Consider the following 17,793-nt stretch of genomic DNA (forward strand, 5'->3'; position numbering starts at 1 on the left):
TTTACAAAAATATTTTTAAAATTTGAACTTCCTTTTCTTGTAATAATTTCAAAAAATGTGTTTAAAATTTTAATAAAAATTATCTTTTTTCATGTATCTCATTTATTTTTATCTCATCAACTCTTATTACTTTGTTTTTCATTTTTTTAATTTAAAATTTGCAAATGCATGTCCAATATAAGTTTTACACTCTTGATAAATACTATTAAATAGTAAATAAAGTATTATAAAAATTTAAATATATTTAGTCTGCGTATTGCAACATCGTTGAATTGTTAAAATTTTATTAAAATTTAAATTTTTTTAATAATTGTTAAAATTGATTGAGAGATTCTTATAAACACGGTGTTACTACTTATACATAAAATAAAATAAAAACCTCTTATTTTATTAGTTAAAATCAGAGACTGAAGCATGAATATTAATCTTCGTCTTCATCTAACTTTGATTTTTAGATATAATTTTTTTATATGTTTTTTGTTCAATAATTATTGAAATTGATTGAGGATATCTTCAATTAACAGAAATGCAACCAATGTATCAAATTTTTGCATGATTCTATTGATTAAAATGAGAGATTCAAGCGAGTTGTTTTTCAAAAAAAATTTAAAAGATATTTTTCATAAAAAAATAATCATGTTCGGGTTAAACATAATTATTATTGACGACAAAATTCTTTTTTCAAGTCTTTAAGACTCATTTTAGCTTTTCTAATAAAATCTATATAGTTTAACAACTATTTTGTTTAGGATTTTCCTCATTATTAACATACAACCTTTCTCCCAAAATTTTATTACATTTTGTGGCCTGTACATAAAGAATTAGATAAATAAAAAGACCCAATTTAAAAAAGCAGTTTCTAATAATATTTGTTATAATAAAAAGGCTAATTTGAAACTAAATAAATAAAAGTTGTTGACAAAAGAAAAAAATGAAAGTTAAACAACGAAATTGAACTAGAAAAATTTAGAAAACAAATTTGAAACAATAAAATTAGAAGATCAAATTGTTTTTTTTTCTTAAAAAATTAATTACAATTTTAGTTTATGCACTTTCATTTCATTTACATTAAAATTAGAAGTTGTTTTTGTATATGATGCCTTTTAGTGCTAAGTATAAAAGAAGCATAAAAGAATAATAAAAATTTTTCATTAATTTTATGAGAATGAAGCTCAATAGACATATAAAACAAGGTAAATTTTCGGAGCCTCGGGCAATAATAGTTTATATAAGTAGTGGTAGCTTCTTACATTAGAATTTTCATATTTCTTTTTTGAATTGCTTTGGTATCATATAGGAGTTACCAATTAATGGAGAAGCCATGCAAGAACATACATTGTTTTGGACTCGGAATCCAGATGAAGCTCATCTCTACTTTCTTTCATTTAGTGTTGTGATGATCCTTCAACACCTCTTTCTGTATTGGGGCCAACTATTGGTGATTATGTTCATATCATATCCCACAAATATGCATATTGGAATAGAAGTTATGGAGCTGACCATTTCATGCTTTCTTGCCATGATTCGGTAATTATTTTCTATATGTATATATTATAAAATTTTCCTCCTCCAGTTAGTGCATCAATTCAGGGTTACCTTATCTTTTAAGGTAAGTTTTTAATTTCATTTTTAACTATTTTTTTTATTTTAATCTTCTAATTTGTAAAAATATTTTCAATATGTTTTTTTATTTTAAAAATGTTAACTCAGTTAAAATAAGAGGATGAACAGTTTGAACAGGACATATGATAGAAAATAATTTTTTTATAAAATTAACATTTTTAACAGAAAAAAAATTATTTAAAATACACAAAACTCATTTTTCATTTTTATCAACAACCATTGTTTTGAAATTTAAAGGATAAAATCTGGCAAAGAATTAGGATATAAGAAAATTAAAAATAAAAAACTCTGGCAGAGGTAGTGAAATGGCAGATTCGCTAGAAGTAGAACGTAACACGTGCATAGAATTGGAGACTGAAAACATGTTAGAGAAACAAGTGTCGTGCATGCTACATTACACGTTACAACGTTTGCTATAGTTGCGTTGGTTGGGGCAGTGAAAGGTGTTTTTATGTTTGTCTTGTGCACCAAATTAGGATCATACATTCATCAACGCCACATCCCTTTGCTTCGTCTCTTTCATTATTGCCCACAGTAACGCTTCATTTTGAATCATCTTTTCTTCCTCTCTCTCTCTCTCGTCACCATTTTGCTTGTAAGACTACGATCTTTCTTCTTAGATTCAATTCTGTCTCTTTATTTCATCTCTTCTCGGTTCCATTATTTTTTCTATAAAATATTGCCCATAACAATCTTTGAATTCTCGTCTCAAGTAGTCATTTTCACCGCTCTTTTTGTTTTTCTCCTGGTGGGTATGTAACTATTTATTGTGGCATCAAACAAGAGATGTCGAATTAATTAGCTCTAAATTGTTTAAGTTTCTGTACGTTTATTTATACTGTTAATTATGTAAACAAATCAACAACACAGTTTAATTTATATGTAGCTTGATTGAAATTGAATAGATGGTTAACTCATATTATGATCTTTAATGATTTTAGCTAGCTGTCATATAGTGAATGGTTTTAGCTAGCTGAAACATTATTGAATTTCGTAGAGGATTCCTGTGCTTTCAATCAAAAGTAAAAAATGCATGCATTATTATCATCTTTAATGATTTCATGTTGTCATACACTGGTTTATATGCAGAATTCTCATTAAGTCTGAATTTTATTTATGAAAAAAAAAATTAATAGGAAGAATTAAACTCGCCATATTATGAATGTTTTTACTTGAACAAGAATGATTCTGGATGAGGATTTCTGTTATTCAAACTAAAAGTAAAGCTTAATGTACTTTTTTACATTCCTTTGGTAATATATTTTAATTAAAATTAAGGTTTTGTAACGATAAAAAAAATTATATTTATTATTTTTCTGATTTACTGAATTAAAATTTTAATTAAAATGGTAGAAAAAACACTTAAAGAATAAGATTTAAATTATTTTTCTTTTGCTATTTAAGATTTAATTTTTTATCTAAATAAAAATTATGCATTATTATTATTAAGGTTTTGTTAACATATTAATAGTTCTCACCCTCTGGTTAATACTTTTCATATTATTATCGTCTTTAACGATGTCATATTAGTGATCACACACGTTTCAATCTTGTCTAAATAAGATGCTTTACCGGAAAAAAAAAAAAAAAAAGCATTATTATTATCTTTAAGGATGTCATGTTATATCAGAAACACATTTACGTAACAACTTGGGTAATTTAATTTTGTTCTCAGACTTGTTGTGTCCAGGAACAGGAACCAACCGCTGAAAACCAACCTAAGAGAAAAGAAAATGTCTGGTGTGTCACTAGCAGTGTCATCACAATCAGTGCCACAAGCACCTTCACAACCAGGGGGCACAGGCGCAGGCACAAGGCCTAAAGCACCAACGCAACAAGGCACAGTTGGTGGAATGATGGGTTCACTGCGTGTGATAGAGCTTCAACTCGTCGCATTCATATTGGTGTTCTCAGCAAGTGGTCTTGTCCCACTCCTTGATCTTGTGTTCCCTGCATTTGCCTCAGCTTACATCTTGGCACTTGCACACTTTGCATTTCCATCAACAGCAACAACAACTTCATCTGGGTCTGAGATCTTCAAAGGAAGCAAGATGTTTCGAATGTATGTTGTTCTTGGAACCACTGTTGGTTTGTTCTTGCCACTAGCCTATGTGCTTGGAGGGTTTGCAAGAGGGGATGAACATGCTGTGCGTTCGGCCACTCCTCATTTGTTTTTGTTATCGTTTCAAATATTGACTGAGAACATCATTAGTGGGTTGTCATTGTTCTCACCACCCGTGAGGGCATTGGTTCCTATGATATACACAATCAGAAGGATCTTTGTGGATATTGATTGGACACATGATGTGTGGCTCAACAAGGCTTTGCCTGCCAATGCAGGGCTGCAGGTATTTTTCTTGTGATAAATGCTAATCAAAAACTCTCTCTAACACCAAACCAAATCACTTGTTCTTTTTGGGTTTTCATTTTTATATATATGCACAGTATTTCTATTCTGAACACAACTCTAGTTATAAGCTAAAATTTATTGAAATGTGTTGTTAGTATTTCTCTTCCTAATTTTCTTTGCCTTTTTTATATTTTTTTTCTTTTTAATTTATGTCATTTGATCGATATTTCATTACCTATAGATATTTCATTACGTACAGTTTGGTTCCATGTTTCAATTAACATTAGAATTTTTAGTTTAATAATCTCTATCAATTTCAATGCCAATCCAATTTTACAAACTAGTTTTGACTATAGAGGGTGTATATGCTCGTGGGTGAATAACAATTATTTTCCAATTTGTTTTTAATCCTTGTAAAAAAAGCGTTGATGCATGAGGCTACAAAACTAATTATGACGATGCTAAAAGAACTTTATGGGACAACAATTCAAAAGAAATCAATGACAACTTTAAAATTACAACATATATGTATCATACTTGATATCCTTACCGTGTTAATTTTTTAATCATGTCATTTTGAATTGAGGACAGGAGAAGTGCGTTTTTTTTTATCTTTTCATTGCACTTTATTACTGTTGGAAGAAATTCATGTAGGTTGGACTAGGTGATGTAGGTGTTATCTCTTATTTAGAGTCCTATTTGTTATTTAGTGAGACTTATGTGAATTCCAACTAATAGAAGAGTATCATAGAGGGTGTAAGCTTAACATTCTCTTCTCTCATTTCTTTACTCTTCATAGTTCAGACATAAAGATAATTACTTCAAGTTCAACCTAGGACTAGGCCAGTGAATATGTTCTCATGTGTATGCATGTATGCATGGATGTATATGTAAATGGGAAAGGAATGAATTGCAATTTTGCATGCAGGACACAGCATGGTATTGGTTTGGGAAGGGTCTGGCAGTGGCAAATTTGGCTTATTTCTCTATCAATCTATTTGGGTTTCTGATACCAAGGTTTCTTCCAAGAGCTTTTGAGAGGTATTTTCAAGAGAGGGGAGAGATCTATGCCAAGGCAGCAGAGGATAAGCGATCTGTGTCCATCAACAAACCCCAATTGTCAGAGAAGAAGACAGATTAAGAGTTCTAGCCAATTTGACTTCACTTACAATTTTAACACTTCTGCATTTTTTTTCCTTAGAAAAATGGTATATGAATGTGTATGATATATGAGCCTGGACATGAAATGTGGCTCCTCGTTACGATAATAGATATTATATGACGATGGTTTTGGATAATATATCATACAGGTTAATCCTAATTTTGGAGGTTTTGTCTAGTCTTATTCTCTCCCCCCCCCCCCCCCAATCTAATAATAATATAACCATCTTAAAATGACACGACCACATGAGTCATTCTTTAACGTATAATCCACTGCTCTTAAAAGAATAAATTCTAATTTAAAACATACAGGGAAGATTTGTCCAAATGTTTTACTTCCACACATATATTTTTAACAATTATCTTGATTAAACTATGAAAATGGAAGTAACAACTAAAGGTATGCGTTATTTGTAAAATTGGCTACATTCACTGCTGCTTGCATACGTTGATTTTGCATATCAATGTGTATAGGAAACTAGAGTAGGTATTCCTCCCAAGTCTGTAGTACCAACGTTAATCCCATGAAAGCCAAAAAAAAACCAGTGAAATATTCTTTCTCGTGCAAAATACTTCTGAGAAGAGTGCATTATCATCCCTCACAAGTATTGGCGATATCTTCATCTTACATTCAATAATCTTGTTGCCTTGTAGATTGTTTTCATCTAGATGGAGATATTAAATTGAATGCATTATGTTGCCAAACTCATCAGGGATTGTACCTCTTAGTGAGTTGTTGGAAATGCAAAGCTGCTAAAGACTCGAACTGTAGTTAAACCCTCGGTGGAATTTAGTTGGTGATGTCAAATGATTGTCAGCGAGATTAAGGATGGCAAGGGAAATGGAAAAGTTTAAATAAGATTTAGACATCAGCATCAGAAACATCAGGCACATAGCGGCGGTTATTTTGTAGCCAGTGATGAAAAAATCACCGAGATTATGAACGCCATTCAAGTCGAGATTTGATAGCCAATCCAAATCACCATGATTTTGATTGTTTAGACTTGAATTGTAACCAAGTCTGAGAGAATGCAACATTGAAAGATTCTTGAGTCAAAAAGGAATTGCTCCAACAAGATTATTGAGTGTAAGATGAAGATATTGCAACTGAGACTTTCAAGTTGAAAAGGGCTTGCTGCAAAATTATTATTAGTAAAATCAAGATATTGCAAATATAAGAGATTACCAGGTTGGTAAAGGATTTCACCATCAAGTATATTGTGGCTAAGATCAAGAGAGATTTCTGATTTGGTAGGGAATCTGCCTAACATAACTACCACGATGAAAAAGTAAAGATAAAAATATAATAACTGTATACACTAACGACTAATTTATGGCATTCATCACATCAACTTTTCCCAAAGGCATAAACAGATAATTCCAGATGATAAAAATTTATCCTTATAAAATTAATTCCCGTAGACAACAACGGAGTCACAACTTCCAAGTATTAATCTTTTTAAGTTCTCAAATCCTAAATTAAACAAACCGCTGAAACTGAATTGGCGCATATGCATTCTTCAAAACCTAAAGCTTTTTTTTCTTCTTATTACCCGTGTTTGCGGTTGAACTATCAACTCAACTCCAGAAACAAAATCTTGATTTGCACTGCCAGTAGAATTGAACATCAAATTCCCTCAAACAAGAAATTTAAACGAGTTACAAAATTTTTACAGTCCAATCTTCTGCAACATGGACATTAGGTTTACGTATGGTCATGACAGCTGGCGAACGTGCCCTTTGAACCCAAAGCGGGCCAAGTTCAATATCAACCTTCTGATTTGATGGTTCAATGAGTGCACTCTTTGCGCCAGAAGCATGTCCTAGCAAGATAATCCTCTCAATGACAGCATCTGATGGATAACGCACATTGCTACCAACAGCAGGTGCCAGGTCTACAGAAGTAAGTTTCCCATTTGCGAAAATAAAACGTCTGTGGATGTAGGCCCCTTCCAGAAAATTAAAGCTGCTACCATCATCAATGTAGAGATCACCTTCAGCTGCTTGGGAACTATTCAGAGCTATAACCTGTGAAACAGAAAACCATAATTTTATCATGAAGAAAACTAAGTGTTTACTTTCTGTTACTGACAATAGCTACAAAGGTATAGCGACACAACATTTCCCAACTCTTAAGGCTGCAATTTTTTATTGGACTGCAAACTAACAAGCAACAGGATACTCAAATAGTCAATATTCATGTGCTATGATAAACTCATAAGACATGAAAGTGGACACATGAGATTCAGATTTTTTCTGGCTGGGATGAACATTCATGCAGGCATGCAGCTTACTCTTGCAATGCATAAAGTCGTTCACTTTCCTCATGGTACTAAATACGTCCTCCCCATTATACAATAAAATAAACAAAAAGCACAATTGTACACATACCAGTTCAACATCTTAGTTCTACTTCAAAGATAGGTGGGGAACACAAATATTAACATGCAAAATATTTGCAAGAGACGTCCCTCAATGTTCAAAGAGGGCCAGCCAATGGCCTGATGCCAAGAGGCATGAGGGGCTAACTAGCATAAACTTTATGTATGACATCATAGGGCCTGAATAGAAAGACAATAGTCCAAGACCTAGCAAAATGAAAACTAACAGAAAAAGCAAGAAATAACACATCTGCAATTCAAACATATTCACAAGAATTAAAGCAAATCAACATGAATACATACCAGAGTATAGGGATCGTTAACCATCTGAGTGGAACTTCGCCGAAATCGGTCTTTCCTTGTAAGAATGGTTCCAGCTCTCTGGAAAGCAGGAATGCTCTCCTCTGTAACCTCCAACTTGTGTGTCACCCCTCCCTTGTACACAGTTCCACTTCTAAGGTCATACCAGGATTGTTTTCCAGGCAAATAAACTGATGCATGCTTAGCTCGCTGCCAGCAACAAAGCATTACAAAAACTTTAGTTAAAGACCACAAAAAAGAAGGAAATGATTTGCAGAAGGAAAACATTTATGTATCTGGAAACTGACTAAAACACCTCAGTATAGATCCCTTGCACTAAAAGACTGTTCCCAACCATGAAAGCTTCATCATTGGTAAAAGTAGCTTCATCAGATGGGAATTCCATCCACAATGGACGGACCACAGGAATGCCAGTAGTGTTAGCCTCCCTGAATAATGTGTAGAAATATGGGAGAAGTGCATAACGAACATGTATAGCATCCTTAATCAATTCTGTATTTCGTTCTCTGCAATGTCAAAATGAAAATCAATTTACAATGTTGACAAACAGATTAAAACAATGTTAAAGCAGAGTTTGATAGTCAAAGCACATAATAGGTGCTTTTAGCACATCTGGATCAAATTCAATACTCATAAATCCAATCAACATTGCCACATATTAAACCGAGTGTGTGGAGGAGGTGTATCCATATGGGAGTTATTGTGAATTTTAGTGATAGTGTGTCTCTTATACTAATTGCAGTTACAATATAGATATATGATTTAGCTGCACTTTATTAACATCTAAGATTTGCCTAGTATTTCTGTGAAAAGGTTCATTCCTTCATAGAGTACATCCTGATTTAAATATATGTCCTCTTAAAACATGTTTCACTGACTTTAAAAGGCAATCAGTCCTTAACCAAAGAAAAGAACAGTAAAAGGAATAAGTATAAAATGAAAGGAGTACCAAAAAAATTGTGATATTTTAACTTTGGCACAAAAAAAAATCATAAAAGTCCGTCCTACCCAAACAACCAAGGTTCTCGTCTTTTGGTGTCATGATGGGCATGGGCCCTAAAGAAAGGATAGTAAGCTCCTATCTGATACCATCGAACCAATAACTCAGGTTCAGGATTCCCAAAAAATCCACCAATATCAGCACCTACATTATGTACACAATATAAGATCATCTGAATCAGAGGGGTTGGGAATTCCTAACTCATGCAAATAAGTACGTTGATTGACAATGAATATGCCAAAAAAAATAATAATAATAATAGGAAATAATAAATACATCATGAGAAGGACGATACAAACCAGAGAATGACATCCCAGCAAGACCAAGGGTCAAAACCATTGGAATAGAAACCCTTAGGTGATCCCAATCAGCAGTGTTATCCCCAGTCCAAATTGCTCCATACCTCTGACTTCCCGCAAACATTGCTCTTGACAAAACAAATGGTCTGTCTTTCCCCTCACCACGCTTCAATAGCCCATCAGCTGTTGCCATGTGGAAGTAATATCCATAGGCATTGTGCATCTCCCGATGTTCCACACTTCCATAGTGTACTGCATCTCTAGGCATTGTCACCTGGATACAAGGCATGCAATCAAATCTTCATTTTCCCCATCTCCAGGTTGTCATTAGAAGTTACAAAGAACTTAAGGAACATGTTACAGAAGCACATTGAACATGTGGATTATGAAGAATCCATAGATCCAGAGTTTGCTTCTCAAGCAACATTAAAATGTAAAGCATATAAATAAACATCAGGAGAAATGAGGATTCATAAGTGCAGGCATATGATAACAGCACCCAGAAGTTGAAGCACTACACAATCAAACGACATTGACAGCATGTCTAACAATTATAACCAGTCATTCCCTCTTTTTCTTTCAGATTTATTAATCAATGTGGGTTTGGCTCCAATAGGACTCGGCCAAACATCCAAATCTCCCTCATATGATCATATATTGGTTGAATCACTGCTTAGTCAGGGAAGTTTTATTTTTATTTATCATTCTCCCATCCTCACCCTCCTTATTCTTCTCCTTAAGTGAGGTTTTATACAACAGCCAAGCTACCATCGCAGTTCCACAACCATTAAATGATATGAATGATGATGGTGTGACTGATAAGTTGGATGATATTGGCCTCTACTAAATTTTATATTATATTCGCAATTTATCTTTAATTGAACTTTATGCTCTAGAAATAACATTTGTTTAATAGCTAATAATATATTATGAGTTCACTGATGTTTAAAAGTCAATATTGTGCTAAATAATTACAAATCTTACATTGTTTCAGGAAGTCATAAGATCTAGACGCGTATCATTCAAAATTATCATGGAAATGGATAGTGATAGTGAGTTCCTTACAAACACAATTTATCTTCTGTTCCCAATCACACAAACACCCTTGAAAAAGTTGCAAAGCTACATTCCGATTCTTATTCCAAAATCATAGTAGAAACAAGGAGACCAAACAAAGGAGAAATAAATGCTTGAAATAGTTGACATACCTCAGGACCATTGAAGACAGAAGGTTCATTCATGTCATTCCAAATGTAAAGGGAAGGAGTAGAACCAACATAATTCTGATAAGAAAACTTCTCAGCCCACCAGGACCTAATTTCAGGGTTCAACGTATCAGGGTAAGACGATGAGCCAGGCCAGCACCAACCATCAAAGTCATTACCACGGGCATCCTTAACATAATATCCCTTCTGCGAGGCCTCCTTGTGCAAATGAAAATCCTCATCACGCTTAATATGAGGATCCACAATGGTAACCATGTGTCTCCCCTTAGCAGACAACTTCCTCTGCATCTCCTCAGGATGAGGGAAAAGAACCGTATCCCAAGTAAAATACCTCTTCCCATCGGTATGCTCAATATCAAGCCACAAAACATCATAGGGAATGTCCAACTCATCAAACTTAGAATCCACATGCTCAACATCCTCTTCATCACGATAATTCCACCTGCACTGGTGATAAGCAATCGAAAACAGCTGTGGCATCGCCGAAGTTCCGGTCACCGCAGTGTACTGGCGTAAAACATCCTTAGGCTGAGGCCCAACAAAAAAGAACGTATCCACCACACCAGCTTCACTCATCCAGAACGTGTCAACCCTGTTCTGAGACGAAGGAAGAGCAATCCCAGACTCAGCATCCCAACCAGAAGCAAGAACATCGATTTGCATCTCAGCAGCATTGAGCCAGAAAAACCCAGAACTACCCCTGGTTTTCCCGTGCGAGATCATGAAGGGAATTGAACCATAGAGACCAAAAGGAGAATCGTGAATGTACTCAAAAACATCCAAGTTGAAGAGCCTGTAGGGTTCTGATTCCTCCACGTTGGGTCCTCTGGTTGGCTTCAACACGAGACTGGTGGCGCGTTCGGGAATACCGTAGACGAAATCCGCGTCGTAGAAGGATACATCGAAGCTAATGGATTGGGGACCGTAGGGTCTGGTGTCAGTGTGGCTGCGGAACCTCTCTTCCCAATCTTCGCCTTCGTTTTTCTCCCTCAATTGTTCGAAATCGAAAAGGCCGTGAGAGTTAAGAGAGATGACGCGGTCGCCGGAACCCTCGTCGAGGACATAGAACTCGAAGGGATCGTGGCGGAGGACCACGGAGTAACCGTCGGAAAGGTAGACGGAGGAGGAAGCAGAGTCTTGGGAGGAGAAGCGTTGGAGCCAAAGTTTGGTTGAGGGGAAGTGGGAAACGACGACGTCAGGGACTTGGAAGCGGTTTTTGGGAGGGGAGAGAGAAGGGTCTTCGTCGATCTTGAGGCGTAGGATAGCGTTTTGGTGAACGGTGAGAGTGAGGATCAAGGGTTTGGTTTCAGGTTGGGGTTGATCTTTGGGGATTAATTTGGCAGTGAGGTCACCGTCGGATATGGTGACGTGGGTGGCTATGAGAGAGCAGGAACCGGGGGTGCGGGATCGTGCTCGCTTGCAGAATGGGGTCTGGTGGCAGGTTCTGAACTCGTCTTTCTTCCATGAGAGGACAAGGCTGAGATGGGAACAGAGTAGGAGAAGAACAATTAAACTCGGAGTTTGATTGCTCATCTTCTCAGTATCATAGCAGGGGATGGAAAATGGAAAGGTAATAATTAACTACGAAGAGTGGATGCAGCTCTGGTTGGTGCAGTTCAACGTAAAGGAGAGGACGAGACTACAAAGCATCTCCCTCACGCTCATTCAGTAATGCTCTGACCCTTTTTTTCGGATTTATTTGGGCTTTTGTCCAGTTTAGACAAGACTATGGTGTCAGTACTCATGACCCAAAAACAAGCGAAATTTTGGCACCAAATTTCAAAACCCTTTTCTTGTCCACATTTTTTTATTGAGTTTTGTTATATCTTCTTGTACATTTTTTTAATAATTCTCTTTCTATTTTATTAAATAAAAAATGCTAGTTATCGATGAGAAGATTTCATTATTATTTTTTATTATTCTCTCTGTTTCGGTTAATATTATTTGGGCAATCCTTACAACAAAGAAAATGGTATAAAGTTTTACCCTAAAAAATGAAAAAGTATCATGGTAAATGACATAGGGCAAGTTCATTAACAGAGAATTCCATTACAAGTTTCACTTTTTAAAAGAATGAATTAATAATAGAATTATTTTGTTTTTTATTTAAAAACTGTTATATACTGTTGAATACTCCATTAACAGCTCATCCATTAGCAATTTTATATAGATATTAATAACATGCCATCCATTAAAATAACAACACGAGTTAAAATAAATCAAACTTCTTACATGGTTATTTGTTTCATTTTTTGTAAGTTAAAAATTCAACGCATATCGTAATCGAAATTTTCATAAACTAGAAACTCATCTCACACAAAAGTTTACTGCTAATATGCAGTTTAACTCTCACCAAAATTACTTGCCTCAACCATTTCTTTTTCTTTCCCTGACTCATTGATCATTTTTGTAAAAATAAATGACACAATTTTACTTACAAAATTGGTGTAATTAATTTGCTATAACATAAAACAAATATAAAATTGCCACAACAAACCAAAATAGAGAACCTAATATTATTAAAAAAAAAAAAAAACAGAATCATCTAAGGACACGCTGCCACATCATTTAATGAATTTAAGATCTCTTATGCTGTTTAATTTATTACATAACTAGAAAATATATCTAAGCGGTTGCACAGATTTGTAGAAAAATATTTATGTTTTTATTAGTTAATTTAACTTTAAAATAATTATAATTTAAATAATAATTATTTTTAATGTGACAGAAAAATAAAAATTTTGATTACTTTTAAAATAAATTATATATAAAAATAACTATAAAAATTAAATTAAATTTATATGTAATTTTAAACATTTTAAATTTTAATAATAATAATTTAGTTATAAATTAGTAAATATATTTGTGTGTTATACAAATTTGTTTATATTTTTATTAAATTATTTTATTTTAAAATAAATAAAAATTATAATTTAAATATAAAAATATCTAATAATAATATTTTATTATATTAAACAATATTAAATATAATCACAATAACAAATACGATACATACATTTTTATATATAATTTTTTTATATTTTATATATTTTTCATCCTCTTCCGTAATAAAAATTGTTTTTTAGTTAATCTAAATATAAAAAATAAATTTTTTAAAAATAAATTAAAAAACATAAAAATAAAAATAAAAATACATAAAAAATATATATTAATGAATAAAAATATAAAAAAAATATTTTTTAATAAACAATAAAGTTTAATATTATATTTAGGTAAGATCCATTTGAATGAAGTTTAATTTTTATTTTTCAAGAATTAAAATAAATATTAACATAAATTTATTTGATAAATTATGTATAAAATTATTAATTTATGATTTTAAAATAACATATTTAAATTTGACTTATAATAAGTAAATATATATTAATAACTAATTATTTTAATTTAAAATATTTTTTAACTTTTAAATTAGTATTAATTTTATAAATATGATATCATAAATAAGTATATAAAAACACAAAAATATATATTTATCTTACTTTATATTTTACGTATATCTTAGTTTATAATTGAAGGATGAATTGTAAGCCGTATGATTGAATATTCCAAAAACAATTTTAAAACATTTAAAATTTAATTTTGATCTCAAAAAAATTTTAATAATCATATAATTAGAATATAAAATATTAATAAATAAATATAATTTAATATGTTAATATTAAAAATATTTAAAAAATTATTAAAATAATTTTTTAAAAATTAATTCATATCATTATTTGATTGTAGATTTTTTTATAATTGTAAAAGAAATATTTAAAATAATAAAAAAATATTAAAAAGTTGAAGAGTTTTGATTCACTAAGTAAATATAACATTCAAACTTAATTTATATTTAAAATATTATAATATATTTATTTACTTATTTATTATAATATAAAAATATTAAATATGCAAATTCAATAATTACTGTAAGATTTTAATAACAAATTTATATATTATCTTTTTATTATAATTATATTTAATATTATTTAATTTTTTAATTACTTTTAATCTAAAATTTAAAGTCATAATCATTAATATACTACTTAAAAACAAATAACACTATTCTTAAAATTTAATTAATAAATAATTTTAGTTAAAGAATGAATAAGGAAAAAAACGAAAAGAAAATTTAAATTATCATATTACTATTTAATTTTGTGGTAATAAAAAATTTATATAAGTTTTTTAAAATTCTCATGCTTAGAAAAAAATCACAAATTTTGTAATATCAATATTTTTAATAGTATGTATATAATTTAAATTTAAATATTAAAAAATAATAAAAAATTAAAAATTTAATTAAAAAAAGTAAAATGAAAGCATTATCAATAGTTACTATAATAGAAAAAATTAATATAATTTTTATATTCAAATGAATCTATAAAATAAGTAACATTTGATATTTCAATATTGACATAAATTTTTATTGGTCTAGATATAAAAAGAAATTTACCTATAATACACACTTGACACAAATTTAATCAGATAAAAATAAAATATAATACATGATATTACTTTAAAATAATACAATTTTATGTTTATTCGATAAATAAAAAAATACCTTTATATATTTTATTGCAACAATATATATATATATATATATATATATATATATATATATTTACTTGTTTGAACAAATAATTCTTGAAAATTTACATTATTACAGTACACAAATATAAAATAATATAATATAAAAATCTATTGTCAAGTTTTTAAGAGTTATGTATGGTTTATTTATTATAAAGGTAAAGATAAAGATATGTTTCGTGATATATCATAAGACAAAAAAATCAATTTAATAAATGTTATTTTTCATCTATATTATAATTTATTTATTTTTTCATCATAAAAATAATTTAATAATATGCAATACAAAACTATAATTTTGTGAATGTGTAATTTTTTTATTTCAAATATATTTTAATTTTTAATGAACACTTTTAAATGCTAAAAGTATTAAACTAATTAATAAAATTATTTAAGTCAATACCATTTAAATTTGAATAAGATCTAAAACAAAATATATGATTTTATTTTTAATAAAATAGTAACTTAAAAAGTTTATTAAGTTTTTCTGAGGTTACTTTTATAAGATTTTAAGTAATTTTTTCATCTTTAAAATTTATGGTGAGCTTTTTCACTTTTTTTATATAATCAAATTTGAAATTTTTTATTAAATGTAATTTATTGCTAATTTTTTATTTTCATTCTTAACATTGTATAATTATCAATGTAAATTTTTTATATATAATTAATTCTAATAAATATTTCTTAAATACAATTTAAATATAATAATTACGAATCAATTATAATTTAAATTCCTACGATATGTAAAACATTCTAATTAATTTTAATAATTTTTTATTAAATACAATATATAGTTAATTTGTTGTTTTTATTTTTAATATATACCAACATTCATTTTATAATATGTGTGACCAAAATTATATGTAATTTTAAGTATTTTAAAATTTTCAATAATTTTTTGTTAAATACAATTCATGATTATTTTGTTGTTCTATTTTTAACATGTCTAATTACCCATATTGATCATTTGTATTACCAATATTTTATGTGATTTTGAGTATTGTAAAGTTTAATAATTATAAATTTTATTATAAATATAAATAGTAATAAGTAGATATAGTCAATTTTACATATATTGATTTATATATTTTAATTAAATATAATTATAAAAAATATTTTATAAGTGTTATAAAGATAATCAAAATTTAATAATATTATATTTTATTAATTACATTTTATATATAATTAGTATGCTTAAAATCTCTTAAAAAATAATATTTATAACATGAGATTTTATTATTTTTATAATTATTTTTTAAATATATTTATAAATATTCTATAAATTTTAAAATATGACATATACAATATGTCAACTCTATGATATAATTTTAAATAATATAAATTTATATTATTATAGATTAATTTAGTTAAAGAAATATTGATGGATTTGATATAATTTAATTAATTAAAAATAAAATTTAATACATGATATCACTTAAAAATAATACAGTTTTATACTTACACAATAAATTAAAATAAAATATATGAATATAATTTAATAAAAAAATAAAAAATATCAATATAAAAAATATATGTATTTAATTAGGTATATAACTCTTAATATTTACATAATTATAAAATACGAAAATAAAGTAAAATGATAAAAAAAACTTTTAAAAAGTTCAAAAGCTGTGTGTAATAAACAAATTTATTTGTATTATAATTTATTTATTTTTTATTATAAATATAATCTAATAATTTACAAAATAAAATGATAATTTAATAATATACAATATAAAACAATTATTTAAATAAATACATTTAAATTTGAATACAAGATACAATTTCATTTTTCATTAACATATCAATTGAGTTTTTAGCCAAAAAAAAGAAGAAGAATATATCACTTAAGAGCTTCATTCAATTTTTATAAAATTTTTTATGTAATTTAATTAATATTTTTTACCTTTTTTTATATTTCACAATGAATTTAATTTTATTTTTAATATTTAATAAATTTAAATATTATTTATTATATATCACTTATAGCAAATTTATTATTGTCTCTTTTAAAAATGTATAACTATCCATATAAAATTTTTATATAAAATCAATTCTAATAAAAATTCTTTAAATATAATTTAAAGATAATAATTATAAATTAATGATAATTTTAATTCTTAAATTATGCAAAATATTATAATTAATTTTAATAAATAATTATTAAATATAATTCATAGACAATATGTTATTTTTGTTCCTGACATTACCAATATTTATTTTGACCATCCATATTATTAACCATGTAAATAAATCTAAACATTTTAAATCTTAATAATTAAAATTTTTGTTATAAATATATATAATAATAAGTAGGTGAAAGGTCATATTTTATTTTTAATAATGTAATATTCATATCACCAATAATGTAACTAATTCTAAACGTTCTAAATTTTTATAATTATAAAATTTAATATAAATATACAGAGTAATAAGTAATTTCAATTACTAACATTATAAGTTACTCTAAGTATTCTAATTTTGTTGTAAATGTATATAGTAATAAATAGTAACAGTCAAATTTTACATATGGATGTAGAAAATATAATAATGTATAATTAAATAACAAGGCAAATCATTTTAATATGCATCAAAATTAAATTCAAAATATAAATGAGACACTCATCTTATAATGAACAAATAAACAATTATCCAAGTAACATTTTAATTTAAACGAATAATTAAACAATAACTATTTTATTTCGAGAAAAAAGAATAATATTAAAACAATACCAAATTCTGAAACGATCCCCATTTTGAAGTGTACACGTGTACAAGGAATAATAAAGTGAAAAGAGTTAATATTGATCATATTATCATACATAAATGATTAAAATATTTA

General features: G+C 28.7%; 2 protein-coding genes across 2 annotated transcripts; one reads left to right on the forward strand and one right to left on the reverse strand.

The window, feature by feature from the left end:
* Positions 1–3,317: 3,317 nt before the first annotated feature.
* Positions 3,318–5,114, forward strand: LOC113869180. Its single transcript, XM_027505387.1, has 2 exons — positions 3,318–3,971; positions 4,902–5,114. Exons 1-2 carry the CDS (start codon positions 3,357–3,359, stop codon positions 5,112–5,114), a joined length of 828 nt encoding a protein of 275 aa, XP_027361188.1. The 5' UTR covers positions 3,318–3,356.
* Positions 5,115–6,427: 1,313 nt separating this feature from the next.
* On the reverse strand, positions 6,428–12,162 carry LOC113846046 (probable glucan 1,3-alpha-glucosidase). The gene is made up of 6 exons (XM_027473867.1): positions 10,344–12,162; positions 9,136–9,409; positions 8,845–8,980; positions 8,132–8,342; positions 7,819–8,025; positions 6,428–7,162 (listed from the first exon to the last, which is right to left on the reverse strand). The coding sequence occupies exons 1-6, from the start codon at positions 11,892–11,894 to the stop codon at positions 6,794–6,796; spliced, it is 2,748 nt and encodes a 915-aa protein (XP_027329668.1). The 5' UTR covers positions 11,895–12,162; the 3' UTR covers positions 6,428–6,793.
* Positions 12,163–17,793: the final 5,631 nt, after the last annotated feature.

This window comes from Abrus precatorius, unplaced genomic scaffold (genome assembly GCF_003935025.1).
Source record: "Abrus precatorius isolate BTA unplaced genomic scaffold, Abrus_2018 Scaffold10, whole genome shotgun sequence".
Lineage (NCBI taxonomy): Eukaryota > Viridiplantae > Streptophyta > Magnoliopsida > Fabales > Fabaceae > Abrus > Abrus precatorius.